This window comes from Mytilus edulis, chromosome 5, assembly GCF_963676685.1.
Source record: "Mytilus edulis chromosome 5, xbMytEdul2.2, whole genome shotgun sequence".
NCBI classification, from domain to species: Eukaryota; Metazoa; Mollusca; class Bivalvia; order Mytilida; family Mytilidae; genus Mytilus; species Mytilus edulis.
Genome location: NC_092348.1, coordinates 25,927,295 through 25,954,869, shown reverse-complemented (window position 1 = coordinate 25,954,869; position 27,575 = coordinate 25,927,295). Strand labels below are relative to the sequence as shown.

General features: G+C 34.0%; 2 protein-coding genes and 1 long non-coding RNA gene across 3 annotated transcripts; 1 reads left to right on the top strand and 2 right to left on the bottom strand.

The window, feature by feature from the left end:
• The first annotated feature begins 3,600 nt into the window (after positions 1-3,600).
• LOC139522341 (uncharacterized) lies at positions 3,601-8,468 on the top strand. Its single transcript, XM_071315874.1, has 3 exons — positions 3,601-4,445; positions 6,545-6,868; positions 7,926-8,468. Exons 1-3 carry the CDS (start codon positions 3,648-3,650, stop codon positions 8,337-8,339), a joined length of 1,536 nt encoding a protein of 511 aa, XP_071171975.1. The 5' UTR covers positions 3,601-3,647; the 3' UTR covers positions 8,340-8,468.
• A 5,829-nt stretch (positions 8,469-14,297) lies between these two features.
• Positions 14,298-19,632, bottom strand: LOC139523300 (zinc finger protein 184-like). Its single transcript, XM_071317168.1, has 2 exons — positions 19,543-19,632; positions 14,298-15,845 (listed from the first exon to the last, which is right to left on the bottom strand). The coding sequence occupies exon 2, from the start codon at positions 15,765-15,767 to the stop codon at positions 14,430-14,432; it is 1,338 nt and encodes a 445-aa protein (XP_071173269.1). The 5' UTR covers positions 15,768-15,845; positions 19,543-19,632; the 3' UTR covers positions 14,298-14,429.
• Positions 19,633-21,319: 1,687 nt separating this feature from the next.
• Positions 21,320-26,373, bottom strand: LOC139523302 (uncharacterized). The gene is made up of 3 exons (XR_011664590.1): positions 26,085-26,373; positions 23,891-23,978; positions 21,320-23,259 (listed from the first exon to the last, which is right to left on the bottom strand). It is a non-coding gene; the product is annotated as an uncharacterized lncRNA (long non-coding RNA).
• Between the last annotated feature and the right edge of the window lie 1,202 nt (positions 26,374-27,575).

The following is a 27,575-nucleotide window of genomic DNA, read 5'->3' as shown; positions in this document are numbered from 1 at the left end:
GCATAGTTATATACTTTAATTCAGTCACGGACCCGCGATATCACGGGTGTGTTCTAGTATTAAATATCAAAACTCATTTCCCTAACTAATTAGTTTGGTTATTTGTTCTGGTATTTATTTTCTAAATTAACGAGTTATGAGATTTACTAATTATTTTTGACATCGATATCATCACTATATTTGTCAACTTTATGAATATACTTTGCGTTTGATTTCAAATTTCCATGTTTTTCGCCTTCTAAAAAATGCATTCGTTTGCCAATTTAAATATAAAACTTGTGATTCCCCCTCTTTTTGATATATACGACACACATATATATATATAAGCATAACGTTTTTTACTGGCCGTGCAAGGACTGTTTAGCCATTCAAGGTAGTTAAAAACTTCCATTTGTTGTAACGTCTGTTTTGTGTCAATGATTGTTGATGACAAGAAACGTATTTAAAGAAAACCAAACTAATTGCAGATTAAGATTCAATATTTTATTATAGTACCACTACTTGTCTGCACTTGTATAACATTATACATTCTATACATTCCAATATACATATAAGATCATATATAAAACATTGCGTACAGCATTGCGTATTGCATGTTACAGAACTTGATTAGGAATTGTTATGAGGGAATCAAACGGAATAAAGAATTCGCTAATTTTTAGTTCTAAAGGATCATTGTATACGTATATATATATTTATATTCTAATTCGCCAAGCTTAAACGAACATAAATTATTTAGTCAATAAAACTCAACACATGTATACTATAGGAATGAGCTCTCCTTGTGAGTAGCACACTTTAATACTTTATTTTTTCTTCAAACATTAAAACCATTTCATATAATCATATTTCAATATTCATTCAAACGTCCATCTGCATCTAATAACTCATCCAAGAAAATCACACAAGTTTCCTCAATACAACAAAAGTCCGTATCGGGACTCCATCCCACTAAAAATCAAAATCAACAACAATCTACAAAAGACAATAAATACATTATTATTACAATTTATCTTGTCACATCATTAAACTGTCTAACTCAAATCTATCAAATGAGTGGGTTGGGGTGGGGAATATGTTTAACGAAACGGAGGTATGCTACTCTGAAAGACAGAACGTCGAATAACTAGTTATAAAAATATCTATTATTTATAATGAGATTCTGCACGAGAATCACGATCCTACCCTCGTACAAACGGGTAGGATACCTGCATTGCGACAAACAAAAGCCAATCAAATCATACAATAACAAACCAGGTATGCAACCATGTGCTCATCAACACGTGTTGAACATAAACAAACACAGACATGTGCTTCCGATACTATTAATAAATATATATATATATATATATAAACATTTAATATGAAAAGCAATAATTGCTTTTCCTGATTTTTGTGGATATTCCAGTTTCACATGGGAAAAGCAGCACGATTAAAAGATAAAAATGTCCTTAGTATGACTTAAAAAGGTTGGGGTTAACAGTGAATAGGTAATTAACACTTGTTATATTTTATTGACACCTTGAGGAAGATTTATGTAAAGGTCCAATTCGTTGTAAAATGTCCAGACAATATATGTCAAGGTCTAAATCGTCACAAGATGTCCATATGCTATGTAAAGGTTTAATTCGTCACAAGGGTCCAAATAAAATTGCTAGGTTTAAATCGTCCAAAAATGTCCATTCAATAAGTCTAAATTTATCTGTTGAACCAAAGAGTACTTCTTTCACTTTTGAGGACAATTTATGTAAAGGTCCAATTCGTTTAAAGATGTCCATATAAGATGTCAAGGTCTAAATCGTCACAAGGGGTCCATATACTACGTAAATAAAGGCAACAGTTACCAAGGTTCAAGTCGTCACAAGGGTCCATATAATATTACAAGGACAAAATTAGGTTTAAATCGTTCCAATGAGTTCATTCAATATGTCATGGTCTAAATTTATCTGTTTAACCAGAGAGGACCTCTTTGATCCTCTTTCGTCTGTTAAGGAAGACACAGGGTTCTACAGTGAGTACATTTTAAAATGTTTTTAGACGAAGAAGGGTTTAACAGTGATTACATGAGGTATGTATTTAATCTGAATAAGTTATATGAAGAACAGGATTCAACAGTAGTTACGTTCTGAATCTTTTCAAACGAAGAAGAAAAGTTCAACAGTAATTACGTTCTGAATCTTTTCAGACGAAGAAGAAAAGTTCAACAGTGCGCACATGATTAATCTTTTTCAGACGAAGAAGGGTTCGACAGTGCGCACATAATTAATCTTTTTCAGACGAAGAAGGGTTCGACAGTGCGCACATTTCAAAGAGAGTCTCGTCCTGTTTCTAAAAGTTCATTGAAAGATACGATCATGTTTTATTTGTGAAGTTGATACGGAATATTTATCAACAAACATATATAGAAAGATGTGGTATGAGTGCCAATGAGACAACTCTCAACCCAAGTAACAATTTTTAAAAGTAAACCATTATAGGTCAAAGTACGACTTGATATCGTCAAAACATCACCGCTGAAACAAAACTGTTTGCATTTAAGCTATTTTTCACTAAGTAAAATTAAACATGTAGTAAAAAAATACACCTACATGTGCTACTTTTTAAGATAAATGGGGTAGACATTTTAGGCATTTCCTGAAATTTTCGGGTTTTTGTTACTTTTCCGAGTTTCATTTGGAAACAATTTCCTAAGCAGAGATTAAAAATTATAACATATTTTCGTAATATTAAAAATAAAATGACCGTTAGTGAGTTTAATACCTTCAACTCAGTCCGTTGACATTTGGTAACAATAAAACCTTCGTTAATTTGATATACAAAAAAACTTTGTCTTGTTTCGTATGGTTATACAAATTACCCCTTAGGACATGTATGTTTCCAGTGCCGGGTCCAGGGGGAGAGAGTCCCGAGGTTGGAATCCCACTTTTTTTGGACGATCAATGCATTTGAATGGGGACATATATAGTTGGAACCCCCCTTTTATCCTGGGTTTTGAACCCCCCTTTTTAAAAATGGCTCGATCCGCCCCTGGTTTCATTTATTGCAGTATCTTGTTTTAATAAATAGATTGATGAACGTAACATAGACGCTTCAGATTTAGATAGTGACATAAGTAGACGAAAGACGACCGGTCCGTCAATTACAAATGCTTTTCATTGAGAATATATTGTTACTGGTCAGTAATGAAAATAAGTATACATTTCAAAAATGAAAACATCTGATAGAATCGAAGATATCAAATTAATAAAAAAAAAACAGCAATATATAAACGGTGGTAAAATATCTAATGAACTTTCGCTTTAAAAATGGACAGACAGCTGTCGTTAAATTTTTTTCTGTTCAATCTTATATTAAGAATTCTATTTGTCAATGCTGGACTATGGCTTGGAGGTTATCAAATTCCAAATACCGCTAAAACACCAGACGTTACTGAATACGAGCAACATACCACAACTATGCAAGAAATAAATCCACCTGACAAAAACAGTGCAACTGGTGCCGTACCTGTCGAGTTTTCGGATATGTTAGATAACATTCTCGGCTTGAGTATTGTAGATGACAGACCAATGGAACCGCCAGAAAGTATCACACATGATAACACAGTTGACAACGGTGGTTTATTGACAACGGATATTGTTAATTGTACAATGAAACAATATGACATGTTTACCAACGATCCTTGTAAGACGTATGCCACTTGTCAATTTTTGGAATCAATAAATACTAAGTACTGTCGATGTGATGAAGCCTGTCATATCTTCAACGACTGTTGTTACCCTAAAAAACAAAGCAACCAATCAGAGACCCTTGATCGTAGTCTGTACGAATGCAAACAAATAAGCTCTGATAAGTCGGACGAAGGTATACAAGTAATATCAACATGTCCTGACAGAGACCTAACAGTAACACCGGATTTAGATTTATTATGCCAAATGGAAGATATCAAGGAAGTTGGACCATGGGTTTATGACCATCAAGGACGAGTTTATAGTAATAAATACTGCGGACAATGCAACGGTCAGAAGAAATTTAATATGTCACCAATGTTGTTTACCAGCATTCTTATTGGACTAATCGACCAAATGAATGGCATGACGCCTACCGAAAGGGTATCCCTCTTATTAGACAGTCCATCTGTTAGTCGTGAGTATGCGCTGTCTCTGTCGTTGTCAGATTTGCGTTATTGCGTATCTTCGCTAGAGGTATCGTCTTTACCGGGTTGTCATAACTACAGTATCAATCCAGTTCTAATTTTAGGATGGAAACTTTACAAGAATTATTATTGCATACCGCAGGCAGATATGGATATAGATGATAGACCTGTTTGCTATGGCACACGATTTATTGACAATATAGGTTTACTTCCAATCCTAAGTTATAGCACTCTTAAACTGTTAGTTAATTTTACTGAAAATAGCTCAACTGACAAGTTATGTTTGAATGAGGTAAGTGTGTTTTTTTATATTTTTGAAAATCATTTGAAAAAGGTGGTATAACATTAAGTGACATTATCCGAGACTTTAATAAAAAAAAAAAAAACAAGAATGTGTCCATAGTACACGGATGCCCCACTCGCATTATCATTTTCTATGTTCAGTGGTCGTGAAATTGGGGTCAAAAGTCTAATTTGGCAATTAAAGTAGAAAGATCATATCATAGGGAACATGTGTACTAAGTTTGAAGTTGAATGGACTTCAACTTCATCAAAAACTACCTTGACCAAAAACTTTAACCTGAACGAACGGACGGAAGGACGGACGGACGCACAGACCAGAAAACATAATGCCCCTCTACTATCGTAGGTGGGGCATACAAATGATTCTGCTTCTTTAAAAATGAACAAGACCCATACTGCATAGGTGGGAACAGTATATCTAATCAATATATATATGTTCCTGTCATTGTCGGCTCTAAAAAGCCAAGAAATGAAAAACGAACAAAATTCAAACGAGAAACCTAACGGCCTAGTGTATGTACAAAATAATGAACGAAATTCAAATATTATACCAAGAAACAAACGACAACAAGTTTGAGCTGATTGAAATGCTATGTCTTAATCATGTATGAATATCAAGCACAACACCTCCTGTTAAGGGTTTAGTATCATACCATCATAAAATATATGCGAAGAACATATATTACACGCATCAAGCCAACAACTAGTTTCAGAATAAATGTGTTTATTCACGATGCAAATACCCTTATAAGTCAATAAATACGAAGCCAAAATATGCCATCTTTAACTACCTGATAACAGTAACTATATCCCTTCTTGATAAGTCTGTTTAAAGAAGATTTGTTAGCTGTTGAGGTGAATGACGACATTTTTGTGCTTTGTTAAGAATATTACCATTAAAGATTGGATGTGAAATACATGAACGTATAAGATGTCACAATTTTGATTTATATTTAGGAATGATGTCCTTGTAACGAGAATAACATTTATCAAATGTTTTGACTAGTTTGTGATATTGAAAACCCTGGTGTAATAATTCTTCAGTAATACATATATCTCTTTCGTTAAAATCTAATATATTGTTACACACACACGAGCTAATCGAACAAGTTGATATGTATAAACATCATAAGATGGTTTTAAGAGAACCATCTTAAATGGATAATTAACAATAGGAAATGAAAAATCACTTCTTTTATCATAAATTTTGGTATTATGCTTCCCGTTAATGATATAGATATCAAAATCCAGAAAGGGACAGTGTTCATTGTTAGTATTGGCTTTATTTAAAGTATATACTAAGTTCAACATGATAAATCTCTTTCGTGTACATATTGAAGTCGTCATTGTTGAGAGCCAATGTATATATCATCCAATATCTAAAAGTATTATCAAATATTTGTATCAGATGTTGTTTCGATGGGTCTTTGCTAATTTTTATGCACCATTTATGGGCATTATGTTTTCTGGTCTGTCCGTCCGTTCGTTCGTCGTACAGTTTGTTCGTCCGTTTGTCCGTCCGTCTGTCCCGCTTCAAGTTTAAGTTTTTGGTCGAGGAAGTTTTCCATGAAGTTGAAGTCCAAAAAACTAAAATCTTAGTACACAAGTTTTTGTGATATGATCTTTTTAATTTAATGCCAAATTTAAGATTTTATCCCATTTTCACGGTCCACTGAACATAGAAAATGATAATGCGGATAGGGCATCCGTGTACTGGGGACACATTCTTTTTAGTCATAAATTGTAACTCATAACAATACAGAAACAGGTCCGCAATAAGTGATACACAGTTAGTCCCCATTGCAATTCCGAAGAATTCTGTATTTTTAATTTCTTTAGGCCATTTTCTCTGCACATATTTTTTTGTTTATCATTCTCCATTTTTTTGGCTTTCACTATTCAAAATTCATACTGTTATGCCCTTTAGCCGTTTTTTCCCCATTTTTGTTCTTATTGGTTTTGATATCCTCTAGACTTGAGTTCTTAGTTAAAATCCGACACAATTTATCATTACTTGTAACTACTACATGATATTATTAAAACATAAGTTATATATAACATTTTCTTTTTTTATTACATATTTGACAGACCTCTGGATTTTGTAATTTGGAGGAAGCTTATTATGACTACACACAATTGCTAGATGTTTCTTTCATAGCAAACGACACTCTGTCAACCGATCTTTGGCGCCAAATTTTACAAGCTTGGGTTCATTCCTTACAAATAGATTCAGCAGTGGTCGAGTGGATGGATGCTGCCAACCAAACAACGATGGAAAATGGAAATATGCGACTGTCATGGGTGACAATAGACATACGATTGACCAACAAAATGACCTACGAAAAGCTTATTGAGAACAGGAAGTTATTAGCTAAGGTCACATGGGAAATAACAGTCAAAACGAAAGATAAGGTAAGTTGAAGTATAATTTTAAGATTAGTTTTGGATCTTGATAATGCAATATCTTAAGTAAAACTTGGAAACTTTCTACGGATCTATAAAAGATTATGACTATTGGAATGTGTGCTTTCAATTTTGACTGTTTTCCGAGTAATCAATTAAAGAAGTTGTGGGGTAGACAACAACGATAAAGCAACAACAAAGACAAAAATAACAAAAAAGATCTCTAGTAGGTAACACAGAGACGGCAACAATATACATGTATCCATACAATATGTCAAAGTTTAAATCGTCCCGTCTATAAGAATTGTGAATATAATATACATAAACAATATGATCTGCCATTAACATTCATTTCTCCAATTAAAAAATAAAGTAATATTACACACGACAACTACTGATAAGTTTGGTCCTTTATCATAGTTAGGGTGGACACCGGAAAATACTGTAAATTCAGAAATTATTGCGAAAAATGAGACACAGTTGTAAACGCAATAATTTAAACACGCATTTTGAAATACTTTGTATAAAATAAACAGGATTTTTCTCAAAATCGTAAAAATAAAAATCGTATTTAAAATGGCAAAATCGCAATAATAAATGCACGCAAAAATTTCTGAATTTACAGTATGGCGTTGTTAAACTATAAATCTAAATTGTCAACTTTTTTTTTATCTCGATCAGCAGATAAGGGAGCTACCATTTGATTTTCAAATTTCAACCTAGCACCTCATAAAGATCAAATGGTATCTACCAAAAAATACAATAAAAGAGGCAGAATAAGCTTTGGATGTTAAAATAACTGTAAAGTAAATATGTAAGAAAGCAAATAAATTTTTTTTTTTTATTTAAAGTATTAAAGGATGCTATAATAAAAGATAACTAGGCGATATCGAAAAAAGGATTATACTCAAGTTAGTCTGTCCCTATCTTGTCACTTTCGACGGGTGATATATATGTGTTAGTAAGAGGTTCTTTCAACTAGCAAAACAATTGTATTTGTTACCACCATTTGTTTTTAAAACTCTGTACAAGAACAGTTTGTGATATTCAATTGTTTCCATTACAGATTATTAAAATCAAAACAGCAGAAGCTGACAAGAATTTTAAGTTCAATAATTGGCATTCTCTTATTCATTTGGGTAAAATGCCAAAAGACATCCATTCGGTATCTGTCTACGGCTACGAATTTCCGTGTGAAAATACTAGAATTGACAGCACATTGGTTGAAGATTTCATGGGGCAATTTATACTGATTGACAACGTCACATGTTTAGACGAATCCATCCCATTAGAAATGATAACAGAACTTGTAACACAACCAGAAAAGGAAGGTGTATCAACAAATGACATCACTGACATTTCCATTATTGATCAGCAGGAACAAAACGTTAAAGACGAACCTGGTACCAGCAGCACAACTTCATTGTCTTACAAACCATGCAGACTGTTGTTAATTCTTTTCGTCTTCAAATTGCTTTAAAACTAAAACTCGCCCAAACACACACACCAACAAACATACAATGTGTATGCCTATAATTATCACGTTTCAGTTGGTAAATTACTAGGTGAAGGTTAAATGAAGTAAAATAAAATGTTTGTACAAAATTAATACTGCATCTTCGTTTATTTTAAATAATTTGTATATTGACCATTCACTGGTAAGGGAGCTACCATTTGAATTTTATGGGGGGCGGGGGGGCTAGGATGAAATTTGAAAAAAATAGGCAGGACAGGAGTTTTGAGTAAAAAAAAAGGCAGGATGAGCAACTTGGTAAAAAAAAAAAAGCAGGATGACAATTTGTGTAAAAAAAAGTCAGGATAAACTAGTAAAAAAAAGGCAGGACCGAATAGAGTAAAAAATAAAAAGGCAGGACAGGGATTACAACTAAAAAAAAAAGTAGGACAAAATTTTTCATCCTATCCCCCCGCCATAAAAATCAAATGGTAGCTCCCTAAGTATGACCTTGTTAGGTGATTTCTAAGGCTTTTGGATTCGCTGTCAAATTTGAAAAAAATAGGCAGGACAGGAGTTTTGAGTAAAAAAAAAGGCAGGATGAGCAACTTGGTAAAAAAAAAAGCAGGATGACAATTTGTGTAAAAAAAAGTCAGGATAAACTAGTAAAAAAAAAGGCAGGACCGAATAGAGTAAAAAATAAAAAGGCATGACAGGGATTACAACTAAAAAAAAAAGTTGGACAAAATTTTTCATCCTATCCCCCCGCCATAAAAATCAAATGGTAGCTCCCTAAGTATGACCTTGTTAGGTGATTTCTAAGGCTTTTGGATTCGCTGGCAACTGTCAAAAAAATGTTAGGTATATTTCATTATAAATTAATCCAGTAAGTCCAAACGTTTGATAATGTAAAAAGTAAAAGCACAAAAATACTGAACTCCGAGGGAAATTCAAAACGGAAAGACCCGAATCAAATGGCAATTTCAAATGATAAAACACAACAAACGAATGGATTACAACTGTTATATTCTCGACTTAGTACAGGCATCTTTTTATGTAGAAAATAGTGGCTTGAACCTGGTTTTATAGCTAGCTAAACCTTTCTCGCATCAAATTCCAATATATTGACAACGATGCGTGAACGAAACAAACAGACATAATAGAACGGCCGATACTCGGCTAACCGAGAGATTGGTCGGTTAATCTATATTGAGTATGCAGCTATATCGGCGGTTGGTCTCTTTAATCGGGTTGGCTAAAGTCTGTTAATCAGATGTTATCGAGAAAATCATTGAAAGCTTAGCATGTTTCATTGTATAACTTTCTAAATATATTTTATAAATTTATACACATTTTACACACATAAAATGTACACAAAATGACACAATGGTTACATTTAGGCAGCAACCATTTGATTTTCTGGGGGGGGGGGGGGGGGGGGGGGCTATGTTTTTTTTTGCAAAAAAAAGTTTGTTTCCAGTTTTTGGAGAAAAAAAATCATTTGTTTTTGATTCTGAGAAAAAAAATTGTTTGTTTCACCCTCAGCTGCCACTATATGTAATGCTAAAATTATTGAAAGAAAAAAATTGTTTTCGACTTTGTCCAGAAAAAAAAACCCATAGCCCCCCCCCCCCAGAAAATCAAATGGTTGCTGCCTTACTTGCATTCAATATTTTGAACATCGAAAAAAGAAAGGCATTATGTTTGTTAAGCCGCAGTCCCACTTGACCACGATCGCACCACGCTCACCGCGATCTTAAATAAATTTAGATCGTGGTGAGGTCGCGGTATGAGCGGCATGAAAATGTTAATTTTCGTTGTTTTCACGATGCTACTACGTTCTTATTACGCTTCTACAACGATCCCGCTACGATTAAACCACGTTCTCACCGCGCTTAATCTGCGACTTCACTACGCTTAAAAAGATATTTCTACGCTCTTCACGTTCTCACTACGACCATACCACGAGTTATCCGATTGCAACACGATCTTACTGCGATTATAGCACGTTCTTACCACGATTATATTACGTTCATATCGCGATCTTACTACGTTCTCAGCAATACCGTCAATATCGTGTTTCATATCAATATAGTTCCATTCCTTCTATTTCTGATTAAAACGGAGATTTCCAGGAAACAATACAGTCATTCCACCAAAATCTACTAGAACACGTGGGCGTGGTGGTAGGGGTTGATGTAGAGGCAGAGGGAGCAAAGTATGAACGCCATACTTAACTCCAAATAGTACACAGAAAACTAAAATTAAAAATAGTACTAAACATGTTTGTGAGATCTCAACCCTCCCTCTATATCTCTAGCCAATGAAGAAAAGTAAACGCATAACAATACGCACATTAAAATTCAGTTCAAGAGAAGTCCGAGTCTGATGTCAGAAGATGTGATAAAAGAAAATAAACAAAATGACAATAATACATAAATAACAACAGACTACTAGTAGTTAACTGACATGCCAGCTCCAGACTTCTATTAAACTGATACTATACACATAAGTAGTATAATACTTGTCATCAAGAGATGTCGGAACGACCAATCAAACCTAAATTACAACCTATTGCTGGTCCATAAAGCTCAAATGACGATATTTTAGTGAAAGATAGCAGAGATGACACAGATGTGTCAATATATATAGGAAGATGTGGTATGAGTGCCAATGAGACAACTCTCCATCAACGTAAAAATCTATAAAAGTAAACCATTATAGGCCAAGGTACGGACTTCAATACGGAGCATTGGCTCACACCGAACAGCACGATAAAAAGGGCCCCAAAAATACTAATGTTAAACCATTTAAACGGGAAAAACCAACGGTCTAATCTATATAAAAACGAGAAGCATGGTTGAGCCGTTAGAGCAAATGGATAAATACATTCAGACAAACAAAATCTAGGGAGTTTTTTTATATATTTTAAGCCCCAGTCCCACTAGACCACGATCGCACCACGCTCACCGCGATCTAAAATAAATTTAGATCGTGGTGAGGTCGCGGTATGAGCGGCATGAAAATGTAAATTTTCGTTGCTTTCACGATGCTACTACGTCCTCCCTACGCTTCTACAAAGATCCCACTACGATTATACCACGTTCTCACCGCGCTTATTCTGCGACCTCACTACGCTTATCAAGATCTTTCTACGCTCTTCACGTTCTCACTACGACCATACCACGAGTTATCCGATTGCAACACGATCTTACTGCGATTATTACACGTTCTTACCACGATTATACTACGTGCATAGCGCGATCTTACTACGTTTTCAGCAATAACGTCAACATCGTGTTCCATATCAATACAGTTCAATTCCTTCTATTTCTGATTAAATCGTAGATTTCTCGGAAACAATACAGTCATGCCACCAAAATCTACCAGAACACGTGGGCATAGTGGTAGGAGTTGATGTAGAGGCAGAGGGAGCAAAGTAACGAATCCTGATCAAGCAGAGATGTCGGACCGACCAATCCAACCTAAATTACAACCTATTGCTGGTCCATGAAGCTCAATGACGATATTTTAGTGAACTATAGCAGAGATGACATAGATGTATCAATATATATAGGTAGATGTGGTATGAGAGCCAATGAGACAACTCTCCATCCAAGTAACAATTTATAAAAGTAAACCATTATAGGCCAAGGTACGGCCTTCAACACGGAGCCTTGGCTCACATCAATCAGAACGTTATAAAGGACCCAAAATATTACCAGTGTTAAACCATTTAAACGGGAAAACCAACGGTCTAATCTATATAAAAACGAGAATCATGGTTAAGCCGTTAGAGCAAATGGATAATTACATTCAAACAAACAAAATCTAGGGAGCTTTTTTTATATATTTTATGTGAAAATGACAATGAGAATGATGGTCGTAGTGTGAACGTAGTCAGGTCGTAAGAAGAGCGTGATGAGGACGGCAAGGGCGTGCTAGAATCGTACTATGGTCTTGAAAAGCGTGGTATAGTCGTAGTGGAAGCGTAGTTGGGTCGCAGTGAGAACGTGATGGTCGTAGTGAGGTCGTGTTCACGTCGCTGTGCGATCGTAGCGCAGTCTCTCCGAATAGAATCACGCTTTCGCTACGCTCTCGCTTCGATTGTACAGCGACCTTTGCGATCTTACTACGATCTTAGTGCGCTCTCACTACGCTTCTACTACGACCTTATTTCGCCACGACCGCACCACGATTGTTTTAAACATGTTCAAAGTTAGCCACGCTCTTCACGATCTTGAAGACCTCACCACGACCCTGATACGACCTTACTGCGATCTACACGATCGCACTACGATCATCAAAATTTGCATTTTTTTCACAGATCGTAGTGCGATCGTGGCCTAGTGGGACTAGGGTATTATGTGAAAATGACAATAAAAATGATGGTCGTAGTGTGAACGTAGTAAGGTCGTGAGAAGAGCGTGACGAGGACGGCAAGGGCGTGCTAGAATCGTACTATGGTCGTGAACAGCGTGGTAAAGTCGTAGTGGAAGCGTAGTTGGGTCGCGGTGAGAACGTGATGGTCGTAGTAAGATCGTGATAACGTCGCTGTGAGATCGTAGCGCAATCTCTCCGAAAAGAATCACGCTATCGCTACGATTGTACAGCGACCTTTGCGATCTTACTACGATCTTAGTGCGCTCTCACTACGCTTTTACTACGACCTAATTTCGCCACGACCGCACTTCGATTGTTTTGAACATGTTCAAAGTTGGCCACGCTCTTCACGATCTTGAAGACCTCACCAGGACCGTGGTACGACCTTACTGTGACCTACACGATCGTACCGCGATCATCAAAATTTGCATTTTTTTCACAGAACGTAGTGCGATCGTGGCCTAGTGGGACTGGGGTATTAACTATATTGATATCATTGTGTGAAAAATCTACACGAAAATCTGTATTTTGGTGACATAAATCAATCTTTATTAAAACCTGGTCTGTTAATAGGTCGGATGTATAAAAAGTATAATTTTATTGCTTTATGAGGTGTTATCGGATAAAACGGGTAGGCTCAAGACGAGCGGCTAAAATATGAGCAATGAAACATAACATATACGGAAACAACACATGAAATTGAAAATTGATAAAAATGGTTTCAAAAAATGTAATATTAAAGTAATATTAATTTCATCCAAGAATAATCGCATAGATCATGTTGATTCTGTTAAATTGTCATGAATGACACAAATTTGTCATCTACATTGGTAACCAGTATATAAATCAGAGATAAACGTCGTAATGTAACTAAACATCAGTAAGTAAAATATATTGGGATGACAAAATATGAAAAATAAAGAAAGAATAATGTGTAAGATAAATAAAATGTAGAAAAAAATGACATAACAATTTAAAGAACACAGAAATAAACAATACTACCAATCCGGACCCTCGTGGTATACACGTGAATCTGGATGGACACGCAGAATATAGAATAATATATAAGGACAGTAGAGAGTGATACATTGCTAAAAACGAGAGAAAATTATACTTGTTTAAGAATACACACATGAAACACCGATGGCTGTTGATACAGTAACGGATTGCGATATACTTATATTGGTGACAAATTCTAGAAGTTTACATGCGGACAGGTATGGTGGCAGGTTAATGTCATTTTGCGTTTTCGCCTTTCATATTCTATATGGCGAAAACGCGAAATTGCCAAGTCAAAAACGGTAAAATGGTTTCGCGTTTTTCGACTTCGCATTTTCGCGTTTTCGACTTCGCGATTTCGCATTTTCGCCTTTTCCACTTCGCGATGTCGCGTTTTCGCCCTATAGAATATGAAAGTCGAAAACGGGAAAACGCGAATGGACTTCTCCGACCACCATATACAACAGTAGTTCTCCTCTGCTATGAAGAAAGGAACTAAACGTAATAAAATGAATTGAAACTTAAAATAACCAAATGTAGCTGCATTCGCATTCTCTTCTTGTAAACAGCATGGAAATAAATAAAAACTAGTAACCAACATAGCTGTATAGTAATGATATTTAATTATATTTCGATTTATTAAAAGAATCAATGTTTTACAGATATTAAAAAACAATATAAGTGTTTATTCAAAGGATCTATAAATTCAAATATAACGTATCTCATGTAGCCATTTCAAACATTGTTTGTCTGTTTTTTGTTGTTCTCTTTTGCATGATATCTCATGTGATACTTCATTTCATATCGGAACGTAAACCGCTTCTCACAAACCGTACATTGAAACCGTTGGTCTCCGGTATGTACGTTGATATGATCCTTGAGGTTTGTATTTGTCGTAAAAGTCCGATCACAAACTGTACATATATATGGTCTTTGTTTCGTATGGACTAGTTGATGGTTACGCAAGTGTTGATTCGACGCAAAGCATTTATCACACGTCAGGCATTTATAGGGCTTTTCTCCCGCATGCATTCGCATATGTTGTTTTAAATTAGTGTTGTCATAGAAACCATGGTCGCAAATCTTGCATCTATACTGTTTTACGCCTGAATGAATTCTGGCATGCACTTTTAAATGTGCTTTTCTCTTAAATGACTTATCGCATATATGGCAGGTAAAATTGTTCTCATCAGAATGCAATTCTTTTATGTGTCTTCTTAAATTTGGTAGATGTTTCAGAACCTTTCCGCATATTTCACACTCCACTTTGTTTTTATCTGAATGAACAAGGCCATGTTTATACAAGGAATCGGTATTGACGAAGGCTTTACCACACAGTTTACATACAATTTTCTTTTCTCTATGTGTAGTTTCATGTGCTTTTACATATTTCTTAAGACTAAATGCTTTCGAACAAATTGAGCATTTAAAGGGTTTTTCTCCCGAATGTAAGTCGATGTGTCTACGTAGTTGCGAACTTGAGATGGCAGTAAATGTACATAGCGTACATTTATATGGGCGTTCCCCCGTATGTATTCTCCGGTGAGACTCTAGATGGTGTTGTCTCCTAAATGGTTTCGAGCATATGTCGCATTTGAAAGGTTTTAAACCTAAGTGCACAATTTCATGAGTTTGGAGATTAACTTTCTGTGAGAACTGTTTGTCACAAACGGGGCATTTGAAACTCCTAATGCCTTTGTGTATTTTGATATGTTTCGCCAAGGAATCTTTTCCTGAAAATGATTTACCACAAAATTTACAATCAACGAGCACTTTATCACCAGTGTGAATTTTCATGTGATTCTTCAAACACTTGTCGTTTTTAAACGATTTATCACAAATTTCGCACGTGCAACTTTCTTCAAGTGAAGAGTGCATACTTTTCATGTGACGAAGTAAATAATTGCGATTATTAAATGGCCTTTTACAAATATCACACGTTACTCCTTTATCAGTAATGTGTATTAATCTTACGTGTCTTCTCATGTTAATCTTTGAAGTGAATACCTTCTTACAATATCCACAACTAATTTCATCACCAGTAGTTTTCACTTTACTTTCCTTTTCTCTCATATTCCTCTATTTTGTTCGCTACACGAGTTTACTCAAATCAGGCTGAAGTCTCTCAATCATAACTAATACCACCAATATCTATACAAAAAACATAAAAAAAAAAAATTATACACGTTTGATTTACATTGCGTTTTAAAAAATCATTAAAAGTTCTTATTTTAAGATTATCAAGTATAAACCTTGTCCCCGCAGATAAAAGCCTCAAACAACATCGTTTTTGTGTGTAAAACTCATTACATTAACTGCTTGATAAACGAATTAGGTATTGACAATTCACTTGGAAACTCAACATATACCCTCACGACAATTACCAAAGAGGAAATCCTGGATTATCATAGGTCTGTTCTATGATCCTTTGGAATTTCAACCAAAGATGAAGAACTGGATCTTCAATCACTCTATTGGATACCTAAATCAACGCAAGTGCTCTTACAAACAACGGTATATTGCTGGGTCTTCAAAGTGCTCCACGAAACCTCTTTCTAAATTATCAACATCTATTTTATCAGCATTCAAAGACGGGCTTCAAAGTTATTATTCTAGAGGTGGCGTGAATCAGAAGTGGATACTTAAAAATTCCAAAGATCTTTTAGAGTACATTCAATCTAACTCTCTTTCATCTTGTAAAAGTATTAAAACATTTGACTTTTCTACACTTAACACAAGTATTCCACATTCCAAACTAAAAGACAAATTGAAAGAGTTGGTATTGCTTTGTTTCATAAAAAAAGAATGGCCAACGTAGATACAAGTATCTTATGTTATAGGGAGGGATAAATCCTACTTTGTAAAGGATCACTCTGATTCGAACAAAAAATTCTCTGAAACTGACATTATCAAGATGCTTAATTTCTTGATTGACAACATATTTGTTACGTTCGGAGGGCATGTTTTTCAACAGACTGTCGGCGTTCCAATGGGAACAAATTGTGCCCCTCTTCTTACCGACTTGTTTCTTTGTTTTTATGAGGCTGACGTCATACAGGAACTTCTTAGGAAGAAAGATAAGAAGTTAGCGATATCCTGTAACTCTACTTTCTGCTATATAGACGATGTTCTTTCACTAAATAATTCAAAATTTGGTGACTGTGTGGAACTCGTCTATCCCATCGAACTAGCGATAAAGGATACTACAGATACAGTTAAGTCGACCTCATATCTTGACTTGCATTGTACATTTAGAAATTGGCAATGAGGGTCGGTTGAAAACAAAACTTTACGACAAAAGAGATGATTTCACCTTTCCAATTGAGAACTTTTCATTTCTAAGTAGCAACATTCTAGCAGTACCTGCATACGGGGTATATATCTCCAAATTGATACGATATTCCCCTGCTTGCATTTCCTATCATGATTTTCTTGATAGAGGATTGCTGCTCACAGGAAGCTATTAAACTGGTGAAGTTAAAATCATCCCTTCGTAAATTTTACGGACGCCATCACAAGTTGATTGACCGTTGTGGAATAACCGTTTCACAAATGATATCGGAATGGATATGTTCCTTGCGTTGTAACTACAATCCCCTTCCCTTTTATGAATGTGACCTACCGAATTAGAGTATTTACCGGATTTGTTATCACATAAGCAACACGACAGGTGCCACATGTGGAGCAGGATCTGCTTATCCTGCCGGAGCACCTGAGATCACCCCTAGTTTTTGGTGGGGTTCTCGTGTTGATTATTCTTTAGTTTTCTATGTTGTGTCATGTGTACTATTGTTTGTCTGTCTGTCTTTTTCATTTTTAGCCATGGCGTTGTTAGTTTATTTTCGATTTATTAGTTTGACTGTCCCTCTGGTATCTTTCGTCCTTCTTTTCAATGGTATGTTTTTTAAAACGATATATTCACCATGATATGATTGACAGTTGTTTATCGAATCACATGAACCCTATTTTTTTTGCCAATCTTTTCTTAGTAGCATTTAAATTCATCTGGCTTTTTATTAGGGTTCGTCTTGCTCAGTCTTCAGATTTCTGATTGGTGAATGTGGACTGTTGTTTGTCTGTCTCTTTTTCTTTTTGTTATGGTTGTGTCTGTCTTTCCTCGTCTTATGAGTTTTGTTGTCCTTTGTATATAGTCTCACTCTTTGTTCGGGTGTTAAATGCAATGACCGACCTCTTGAATTTAGAAATGTCAACTAAACTTGGAAAAGGTCGATTAACAAAATATAATAAATGGTACATAGGAAAATATATAACCCAGTGGCGGATCCAGAAATTTTCATAAGTGGGGGCCCACTGACTGACCTAAGAGGGGGCCCGCTCCAGTCACGCTTCAGTGATTCCCTATATAAGCAATCAAATTTTTTCCCAAAAAAGGGGGGCCCGGGTCCCCTGCCCCCCCCCCCCCCTAAATCCGCCTCTGTAACCAGAACTGTCCGAGTTCCAAGGGCATAGATAGAAAGAGAGACGGATCGATGGACAAACCACGCAGTAAATTCTATGTAACCTTTAAACTTTGTTTGCGGGTATAATAAAAAATAAGTTCAGAACAAGCACACTACTTTTAAATACTGATAAAATTGACAGTGAAAACGCAGTTCCAAGTAACATATTAATAAGTTAGTATTAGATTCGGAAAATGTTTGCAGTTTACTGAAATCAAGTACTGTAAACATAAAAAGTTTAACTATGAAGTCGTTTTCCCCTCTAATATTGGCAACTGTACTTTAAAGACCCATACAAAAGTAATGAAATCCCATGCAAAAACGTAAATAATTACAGAATTACACAACAGAAAACATATTTTGTTTTTATATAAAAAAACCAAGAAGATGTTGATTGTCAATGATGAGACAACTCTCCATTTTTAAACGCTTTGTTGTTAAATCAACCGGGAATAATACTGACATGCATAAATCCCTTTATTTTCGTTTTTTTAATTTCAATAAAAAGGTTTTACCATTTAAATTAATAGTATCCATAAAATTGAGAATGGAAAAGGGGAAGGTGTCAAAGAGACAACAACCCGACCATAGAGCAGACAACAGCCGAAGGCCACCAATATCTATTTGGTGTTACTGTATTTTTTTATGATTCTTTCATTGTATTTTTAAGTTGATGTGAGAACTTCTTAGATTAAATCCCTTTTTTTGGGAAAAGGTAACGATATATATACAAAGTCTCTGATTCGGAAGTCCAAGTCAGGAGCGTTATGCAGTTGTCACAGTGGGAAAATGGACAAACATTGATTTTGAGACTTTTCGGACATTTTGTAAAAGATTTTGTAAAATCACTGTTTTTGTTATATGTGCAATATTTCACTAACTTAGGGATTTTGTTATTTTTATTTTGAAGGATTTAAGTCCGGTTTAGAAAATTAAGCTAATCTAATTTCATGTTTTAATTTGTTTTTCAATTAGCAAAATCAATTTTTGTCCATTTTTCAACTGTGACACAGTGGTTGTCGTTGGTTGCCGTCGTACATGTTTGTTTTTCGATTTATGTTTAACATAATTCGTACCGTATTGTTATACTTGGCCAAGTTGGGCCATTTAATATAGGCTTCGCTCTTTGGTGAAGGTAATACGATATAAAACTCAAAAGACACTTGCATCAGTATGTTTATAAAGCAACAATATGACTTTAAATAAAAAGAAAAATAATAGTTTGATGATTAATTTCAGTGCACATCAGACTTTTCCCCCTTTTTCACCTGTTACTTTAATAGTGCAAATCTTATGAGATAAATAAAATAAAAGTAAAGTAAATAAAAGGTATGACTATCGAATAATATATATATATTAATGTAAAATAAAATGTAAACAACACTTACAATGTGTGATGGTATAGTTTGCAATGCTTGACCTATATAAAATATATGTCAAATATACACACAGGTGTACACACGTAGTTTGTGTGTTTCCATTTAAAGAAAATTATGATAATAAATGAAAAGGTGACTTTAACAGGTACAAACTGCGTTTAACTTAGAAAATGATAAAATCAATCATGTTTGAAGAACTTGATTTTAAATACACCATCAGTGAACAATAAGATACTCAGGTTTTCTTTTCAACCAAATAAAGCCAATATATATATATAGAGAGAGAGCTGTACGATCAATTTGGGCTACCATTTGATTTGGGTTTGGGTTTGTTTTCTTGGGGGGGGGGGGGGATATAGGCTAGAATGAAATTTGAAAAAAGCAGGACAAGAGTATTGAGAAAAAATAAAAAGAGGGCAGGATGACAATTTATACAAAAAGAGTCAGGATAAACATAAAAAAGAAAGAAGGCAGGACCGAATAGACTCGTGATGAAGGCTTTGGTGGGGTCGTGTTGTATAGTCTCTATAGTGTTCTATTTTGTTTTATGTGAACTGTTATTTGTCTGTTTGTCTTTTTTCTTTTTCAGCCATATGTTTTTCAATCTATTAGACAATGAGTTTGAATGTCCGTCCCTCTGGTAACTTTCGCCCCTCATGAAGATGATTAAAATTATAAATTGGCCAAACACATTTCCGGGGTTTTATATTTTGTATACATGGCGTAGTCGACTAGTCTTACTTCGGGCGTTTCTTATTTAATGTAATATGGTCATTTGAGGGTTCGCTTACTTGATTTATATCATAGATTCAAGGATTAAAATTTTGTACGCTTAACGCACGTTTTGTCTTCTGAAATTGATCATATCATCCAGCATAAATAATATCAAAATAAACAACAAAATCTAGAAAATACATCTGATCATGTTTTCGATAATTATATGAAAATGTTTGGAGTTAAAAATAATATTTTCATTTAAAACAAATTTTCGGCAATTTTACTAAATGGAGTGATCTGAGCAGTGGCAGGGTAGAACTATAGATTGGTGGTTACATCATTATGGGCGAACTAAAATTAATTTTAGTAATATCTAGATTGACTTAGTCACTTTATCAACTAAAAGATAGATCATAGCTCCCGAAGTATATGCCCATAATTGATTGCTTTTGTCAATAACGTGACTGATGAAGAACAAAAAATCCTCTTGGCCTTATAAATTCGTAGATGCAATTGTCATTCAAAACAGATAGAAGACCAGAGCAGATATGAAGTTGAAGAAGATTGAATACCAAAACTCCACAAACACGAATTGCTTAAACATTTATGAATGGTTACATCACAGAAAACAATGAAATCAACGATATTTCAGGTAAACACCAGAAAAGGTTATTGCAGAAACATATTATGTTTTTCTATATATGTGTTTTGACAAATGCAATAACTTAGGAGCACACATTATACTGTGAATCATTACTATTTCTGAAATTCATGTAATATTGATTTCTTTATCACTAAATTAAAAACAGCTGAAACTAATTTGTTATTTTTATATTCATATATAAAAATGAAGATGTGGTATAATTGCCAATGAGACAACTGTTCACAAGAGACCAAAATGACACAGAAATTAACAACTATAGGTCATCGTAAAGCCTTCAACAATGAGCAAAATCCATACCGCATAGTCAGCTATAAAAGGCCCCGATATGACAATGTAAAACAATTCAAACGAGAAAACTATAACGGCCTTATTTATATAAAAAAAAAAAAAAAAATGAACGAAAAACAAAAACACTGTGCGGGACAAATTTGCCATTCCGGTATCGGCAAATCTGACTTTGTCGGTTTACAAGATATCAAAAAAAAAATTTGCCCAGTGATAGATTATTGAAAAACTGAAAAAATGCCATATGTCCCAACTTGTCACTGTTGTCACTCTTGTCACTGCAGCTGATTAAAAGTACATTTCCCATGGGAAATTTGATAATTCCCATGGGAATATTAGAATTTCCCATGGGAACATTGGAAGTTCCCATGGGAAAAGATACTTTTCCCATGGGAAGTTTAGAGTTCCCATGGGAACTTTAAAGTTCCCATGGGAAAAGATGAATACAAAAAGTTCCCATGGGAATTAATTCTTCCCATGGGAACAAATTTTCTTCCCATGGGAACAAATTTTCTTCCCATGGGAACAATTTTTCTTCCCATGGGAACAATATTTCTTCCCATGGGAACAAATTTTCTTCCCATGGGAACAATTTTTTTTCACATAGGAACAATTTTTCTTCCCATGGGAACATACTATATTACAATACAAACATTATTTTCCATTTGAATTTTTTTCTTCAGAAAAATTACAATTTGTTGCAAATACTGGATATATGAGAATAAAAGAGAATATACTTCTGCCTTAGCTGGATGTAAAGCTGTAGGGCATAACACATTTTTGGAACCTTGTAAAACATCTCAGAAATGCAGATTTGTCTCCGGGACAAGTTTGCAATTCCGCTGAGTGCAAAAGTTGTTCACCTTAATTTTTGGAGTTACGTCAAAATGAAGTTGATAACTTGGTTGGTATTGGTTCCCTGATTTTTGTCCTAAAATTTTTTGGCTCTAGCACCACTGTTAAAAAAGTTATGCCCCTTTTTTCAACAATTTCCTTAGAGGAATAGTTGTTTTCCTCAAGGGAAATCAAATTTCCCTAAAGGAAAAAGATTTTTCCTCAAAGGGAAATTGTTTTTTCCTCAACGGAAATTGTTTATTCAAGGGAAAAAGATTTCCTTCAAGACAACAAATTTCCTCTAAGGAAATCATTGTTCTTCAAATTTCCTCTAAGGAAATTTCTGAACATCAAATTTCCCTTATTTGTTCTTGTTAAACATTTCTTCGCTTTACCATGTATACAAACAGTATGAATATAATTATTACAAGACTGTATAGTTGATGCAAATGATATTCAAAACTTTCATAAATGTTTGACTCAACATTTTAATGACATTGAAAATTGATAAAATCTGACTGTTTAGATCTAGGTATTGTTCATACTTTTTATAAAATTTAACTATGATTTATAAAATTTTTTTGTAGCAAATGATTCTGTTTTCTTTGTAATTGTTTCAATGCAATACATTAATAAGCAACCAATTTGAATGTCATACCATTTGTGGTGTTCTAAAGAATTTGTTTATATATTTGCAGATTAAATAATAAAATATACACTTTTCGTGTTATTTTAAATTAAAATTGTCTTCTGTTTCAGCTTGTGTACAGTTATTCAATCCACTACGTAAGAATTCAGTGAATACATTATTCCATTCACTTAACATTTTCCTTCACTTCTAAGAGAAAACATTTTTGCAAATTGTTCTTCAATGATCTTCTTCCGTATATTTGATATGAGGGAGCGATGTAAATGAGTGGATAAAACTGGTGTTCCTTTTTTCAACAACAAAATAGTATTTGTTCTGCATTCTCCCTTCTTTCGAATAATATATATAATATGTTGTTGCTTTTATGCAATAGTGTTTTTGTGTATCTATGATAGAACTCTATTTTGTTTATGGGCATTATCATGTGATAATGATGAAATTTCCTGTTTCTTTTTTGCAGGAAAGCACACATTCCAGTTCAAATTAATCCAATTATGCACTTTGTAAATAAATTTCAACTTTAAGTTTCCTCTTCAGTAATGACCTATTGATCATGAAAACCAAGATGTCTGTTCACCTATAAATACACAAAATAAACAAATAAAATGTTATAAATGGAGAGAGAAACAGCAATAAATGTTTTTCATATGTATCTTTCTTTATTAAAATTCATTAAGTAAACTTGTGAACCTTGTGAAAAATAATTAGCTGTGATGTAGACTAGAAAGTATAAAACGCAAAATAAAGTATTCGCGAAATATTAGTTGATTTACATTAGTCCAGTCTGTGTTTTCAGGAAATTTACATCATAGGTTGCCATATTCCTATTGTGCCTGTCCAAAGTTCAGAGCCTGTAGTTTTTGTAAGTTTAGTCTGACACTAAAATTTAGTGGTTGTTGTTGTTGTTGTTTCATACCGGTTATATTTATTTTTTGTAATTTATTTTGTAATAAACTAGGCAATTAGTTTTACAGTTTGGACATGTTGGATTGTTTCAATTTTTCATCTTTGGGTCTTTTATAGCTGCCTACTTTGACTATAGGGTATGGATTTTCTCATTATTGAAGGTCGTCACAGGCCTACAATTGCTTTCTTAAAGCCACGATAGTTTTCATATTTAATATACCACATCTTTTAATTTTTATAGTAATCATGATTATCATCTTTCAAGTTCAACAACTTAAAAAAAAAAATAAAAGTGGCCTTACCATTTAGGTTTAGTTTGCTTCTGCAAATTTTAAATTGCCTATCATTTCTGCTGTTTATAATTTCTCTGTATCTTCTATAGTTCTTGTCCTATACATAAAAGAGTAAAAGTTATTATTGAATGGCATCTTGCATCAATATTTTTTTTTGCTGTTTAATGTACATGATGTATATTAATGCGTGTTTAATAAGAAGAGTGCACACGCTGAAATGTCTCGCCTTCTTTTACTAATCATTGATAATATGTTGATAGTCCTAAGTATACAGCTTTATCACAACTGTCACATAAACTGAACATTAACCAAGATAAATAAATAAAGACTAATGAACCACGAGAATGAGGTCAATGTCAGATGAACCATGCCAGGCAGACATATACAGCTAACAATGCTTCAATGCAACAATTATAGTTGACCTATTACTTATAGTTTAAGAAAAATAGACCAAATCACAAAAACACTGATCAATGAACCGTGAAAATGAGATCAAGGTCAAATAAAACCTGCACCACTGACCATGCTGACATATAGATCATAAAATATTTCTATACACCAAATACAGTTGACCTATGGCTTATAGTATTTAATAGATAAAGACCAAAACTCAAAAACTTAACTTTGACCACTGAACCATGAAAATGAGGTCAAGGTCAGATGACATCATCCCACTAGACATGTACACCTTACAATCATTTCATACAACAAATATAGTAGACCTATTGCATAAAGTATGAGAAAAACAGACCAAAACACAAAAACTTAACTATAACCACTGAACCATGAAAATTGTCATAAATAGCATAGAAACCTCTTAGTTTTGAGAACAACATGCGTTAATTGTGCAAGTATAATCATTGATAAATCATGCACAAGATTGACTTTTTTTTAAAAAGCCTATATATTGAAATTTTCTGAAAATATTGCATGCATTTATTAATATGACCAATTTCAAGAAATGCGCAAAGATGTGTGATGATTTATATAATTGTAATTTCAGGAATTTACAGTAAAGGCTTTCATCCCCACTGCATTTTGCACTTTTCCCAAGTCAGGAGCCAGAAGTTATGGCCTTTGTGACCTTTGTATGATTTTTATTTTAGTTTCTTTTTTTATATCGAAGAGTTTAATATGACGTCCATTATCACTCAACTAGTATACATTTTTGTTTAATGGCAAGCTAAAGCATGCCTCACAGGCAGGGATCCAGGAGGGTCTGAGGGTTGGACATGTTGGAACCCCCTTTCTTCATTGTTCTTTATTGGACGATCAATGCATTTGAATTTTAAAATTAACACCATTCGAACGTAAATATATTTCAAAATTAAGACGCTGCAATGTAAAATCCCAGTAGAGCTGGGAAGATGGTATAAGTCATTCCAAAAGAAGAAAGGACATGCAATCTGTGTTTAACTGCAATTGGCAATGAATTCCATTATTTATTTGAATGCAATTCTTTATTAGTTAAAAAATATCAGAAATCAGCATATTCCAGAGTACTATGTGAAATATCAGAATTAAGCAAAAATGAAAGGACTAACTGTCATTGACAAATATTAACTTATTACTTAAAAATGTGTCTATATATAATTCATTTCAAAGTTAACTAAAATATTATAATGTTAAAATATTATAATATAAAGTAATTTTCCATATATTTTATTTCTAAGTTGTTTTATTTATTTTTTTAATTGTATGTGATTGTATTTTGTAATTTACCTCTTAATTGTTTCACATGTCAATGTGACGGAGTGTTTTTCAAATAAAGCAGATTGTATTGTATTGAATGGGAACATGTAGTTGGACCCCCCCCCGCCATTTGTCTTTGGTTAGGAACCCCTCCTCGGGTTGTGGGATTTTCTCGTTGCATTGAAGACCCATTGGTGCCCTTTGGCTGTTATCTGCTCTTTGGTCTTTTGATACATTCCCCATTTACATTTCGATTTTATATTCAGTTCTATTATAAATGTTAGACTTCTTGTTGATTTGGTTTCACATTTCGGCTTCGTCAGAGGAAAGCGTTCCAGAAATAAAATAGCCTTGCAAGACGTCATAATTATTTGGACTAGATTTTCACCACCATCAACATTGTAAAGCTTGTCTCACTGTGGAAGAAATGAGTTTGGCGCGTTTACAAAAATACAATTGTCTGTGCTGACAGGGGAGTGTGTGTGCATACCATTATTTAAATTTTTTAAACCTTCTTTTTCAATATTTTGTGCATTTCTTGGTAATATACTGTCAGACCTCGAGTGCTGCTTTACAAAAACGATCAACTTACAAGTAATGTAGGGGAAGGAAACTAGCTAAAAAGACCCAAAATAAGCCACAACTAATGGGGTCTCATTTGGGGGTTCTGTTCACGGATCTCGCTTTATAGTTACTATTTATTTTTTTTAGATTCCCGCATCCCGCTTACACTATGTAAGTAAACAATTCTAATATTTTTGTAATTTCCTATGTCCCGCTAAACTTCATTTCCAGTTTTCACGGCACAAAATTTTGACTGTTAGTGACACTAAGTACTGTGGTATTTTACCAATAGTAAGGCCATATATTTCGGTGTGTAGAAATACCGCAAAGGAATTCTTAATGGCGCTGACTAAGAAGAACGTTTTTGCATTAAAAAAATAAGGACACTAAAACGATGTTTTAAGATCACAGAGAATATGGATATATAGGAGGATATGATTAAATACCTCATATCTGTAAAGTTAGGTATCAATAGATATTGTAATTTTGAAGTTAAATTACTTTTTAATCAACGCGTTCCACTCGGCACGTGACCAACGGCTTATTGCAAATTCACTAATCATCATGTTCAATCAACCTAATCCAATACACAATTGTCTTTTTATCGTTACTTATTGATTAATTAATGGTTGTTGTTGAATAAACCTAACGGTTTAGCGTGGTTAAATTTCAAGTTTATGAAAGAAAAAAAAAAGAAAAAATGAATTTGTGTTTTAAAACTTTGCCTTTGTTATATTTTGTTTTTAAGGAAATTGCTATGCAAGCTTTTATTAAAATTAAAGAACCCTATTTTTAGATACAAATTGAGACAAAAATGCTTTTGAGATTTCTTGAATGAAAGACATATGCATGAGTGTATGTGGTGCCCCTTCGGGTTCTTCAAAATCCGATTACAGAAGTAATATAGAAAAACTCCAAGAGGTAAAATTATATTACGTTTTAAAAAGAGACTATAAATCATAACTGTCTCCTATGAACAATAACTTTAAAACTGATGTCAATGCTTTTTTTTTTTTTAACAATTCATCTTCATTTCAACAATTGAAGATGAATACCATTTTATTTTATAATGTAATAAGCATCTTGATGTAAGAAATATAATTCACAATGTGCAGGCGCGAATCTAGAGCTTGAAGCGGAGGTTTGGGGGAGGGGGTACGTGATAAATGTTTAGAATACTAGAGAAGTTTTCTTGTTATATAAAACCATATGTTTTTCAATAAATGGCAAACTTTTTGTTCATCCGGCATATGGTTACTCCAAGGATTTGTATAGTTAACTATACAATTCCTTGGTTATTCTAAATAAACTTTTGATTAGTTTAATTATTTGATTACAGATCGTATCTACCCGTTTTGCAACTGCTGTATCACCCTAAGTGAGGCTAATAATGATATGTATAATAAAATATAGAGGTAGCAGTCTTGGATTGTCTTAA

What these genes read in the sequence shown, in the direction of transcription:
- LOC139522341 (XM_071315874.1), top strand. Translation starts at nt 3,648, where the DNA reads ATGAAACAATATGACATGTTTACCAACGATCCTTGTAAGACGTATGCC. An exon ending in ACAAGTTATGTTTGAATGAG is followed by an intron (nt 4,446 to 6,544) that starts GTAAGTGTGTTT and finishes CATATTTGACAG; the next exon opens with ACCTCTGGATTTTGTAATTT. An exon ending in CAGTCAAAACGAAAGATAAG is followed by an intron (nt 6,869 to 7,925) that starts GTAAGTTGAAGT and finishes TTTCCATTACAG; the next exon opens with ATTATTAAAATCAAAACAGC.
- LOC139523300 (XM_071317168.1), bottom strand. Translation starts at nt 15,767, where the DNA reads ATGAGAGAAAAGGAAAGTAAAGTGAAAACTACTGGTGATGAAATTAGT.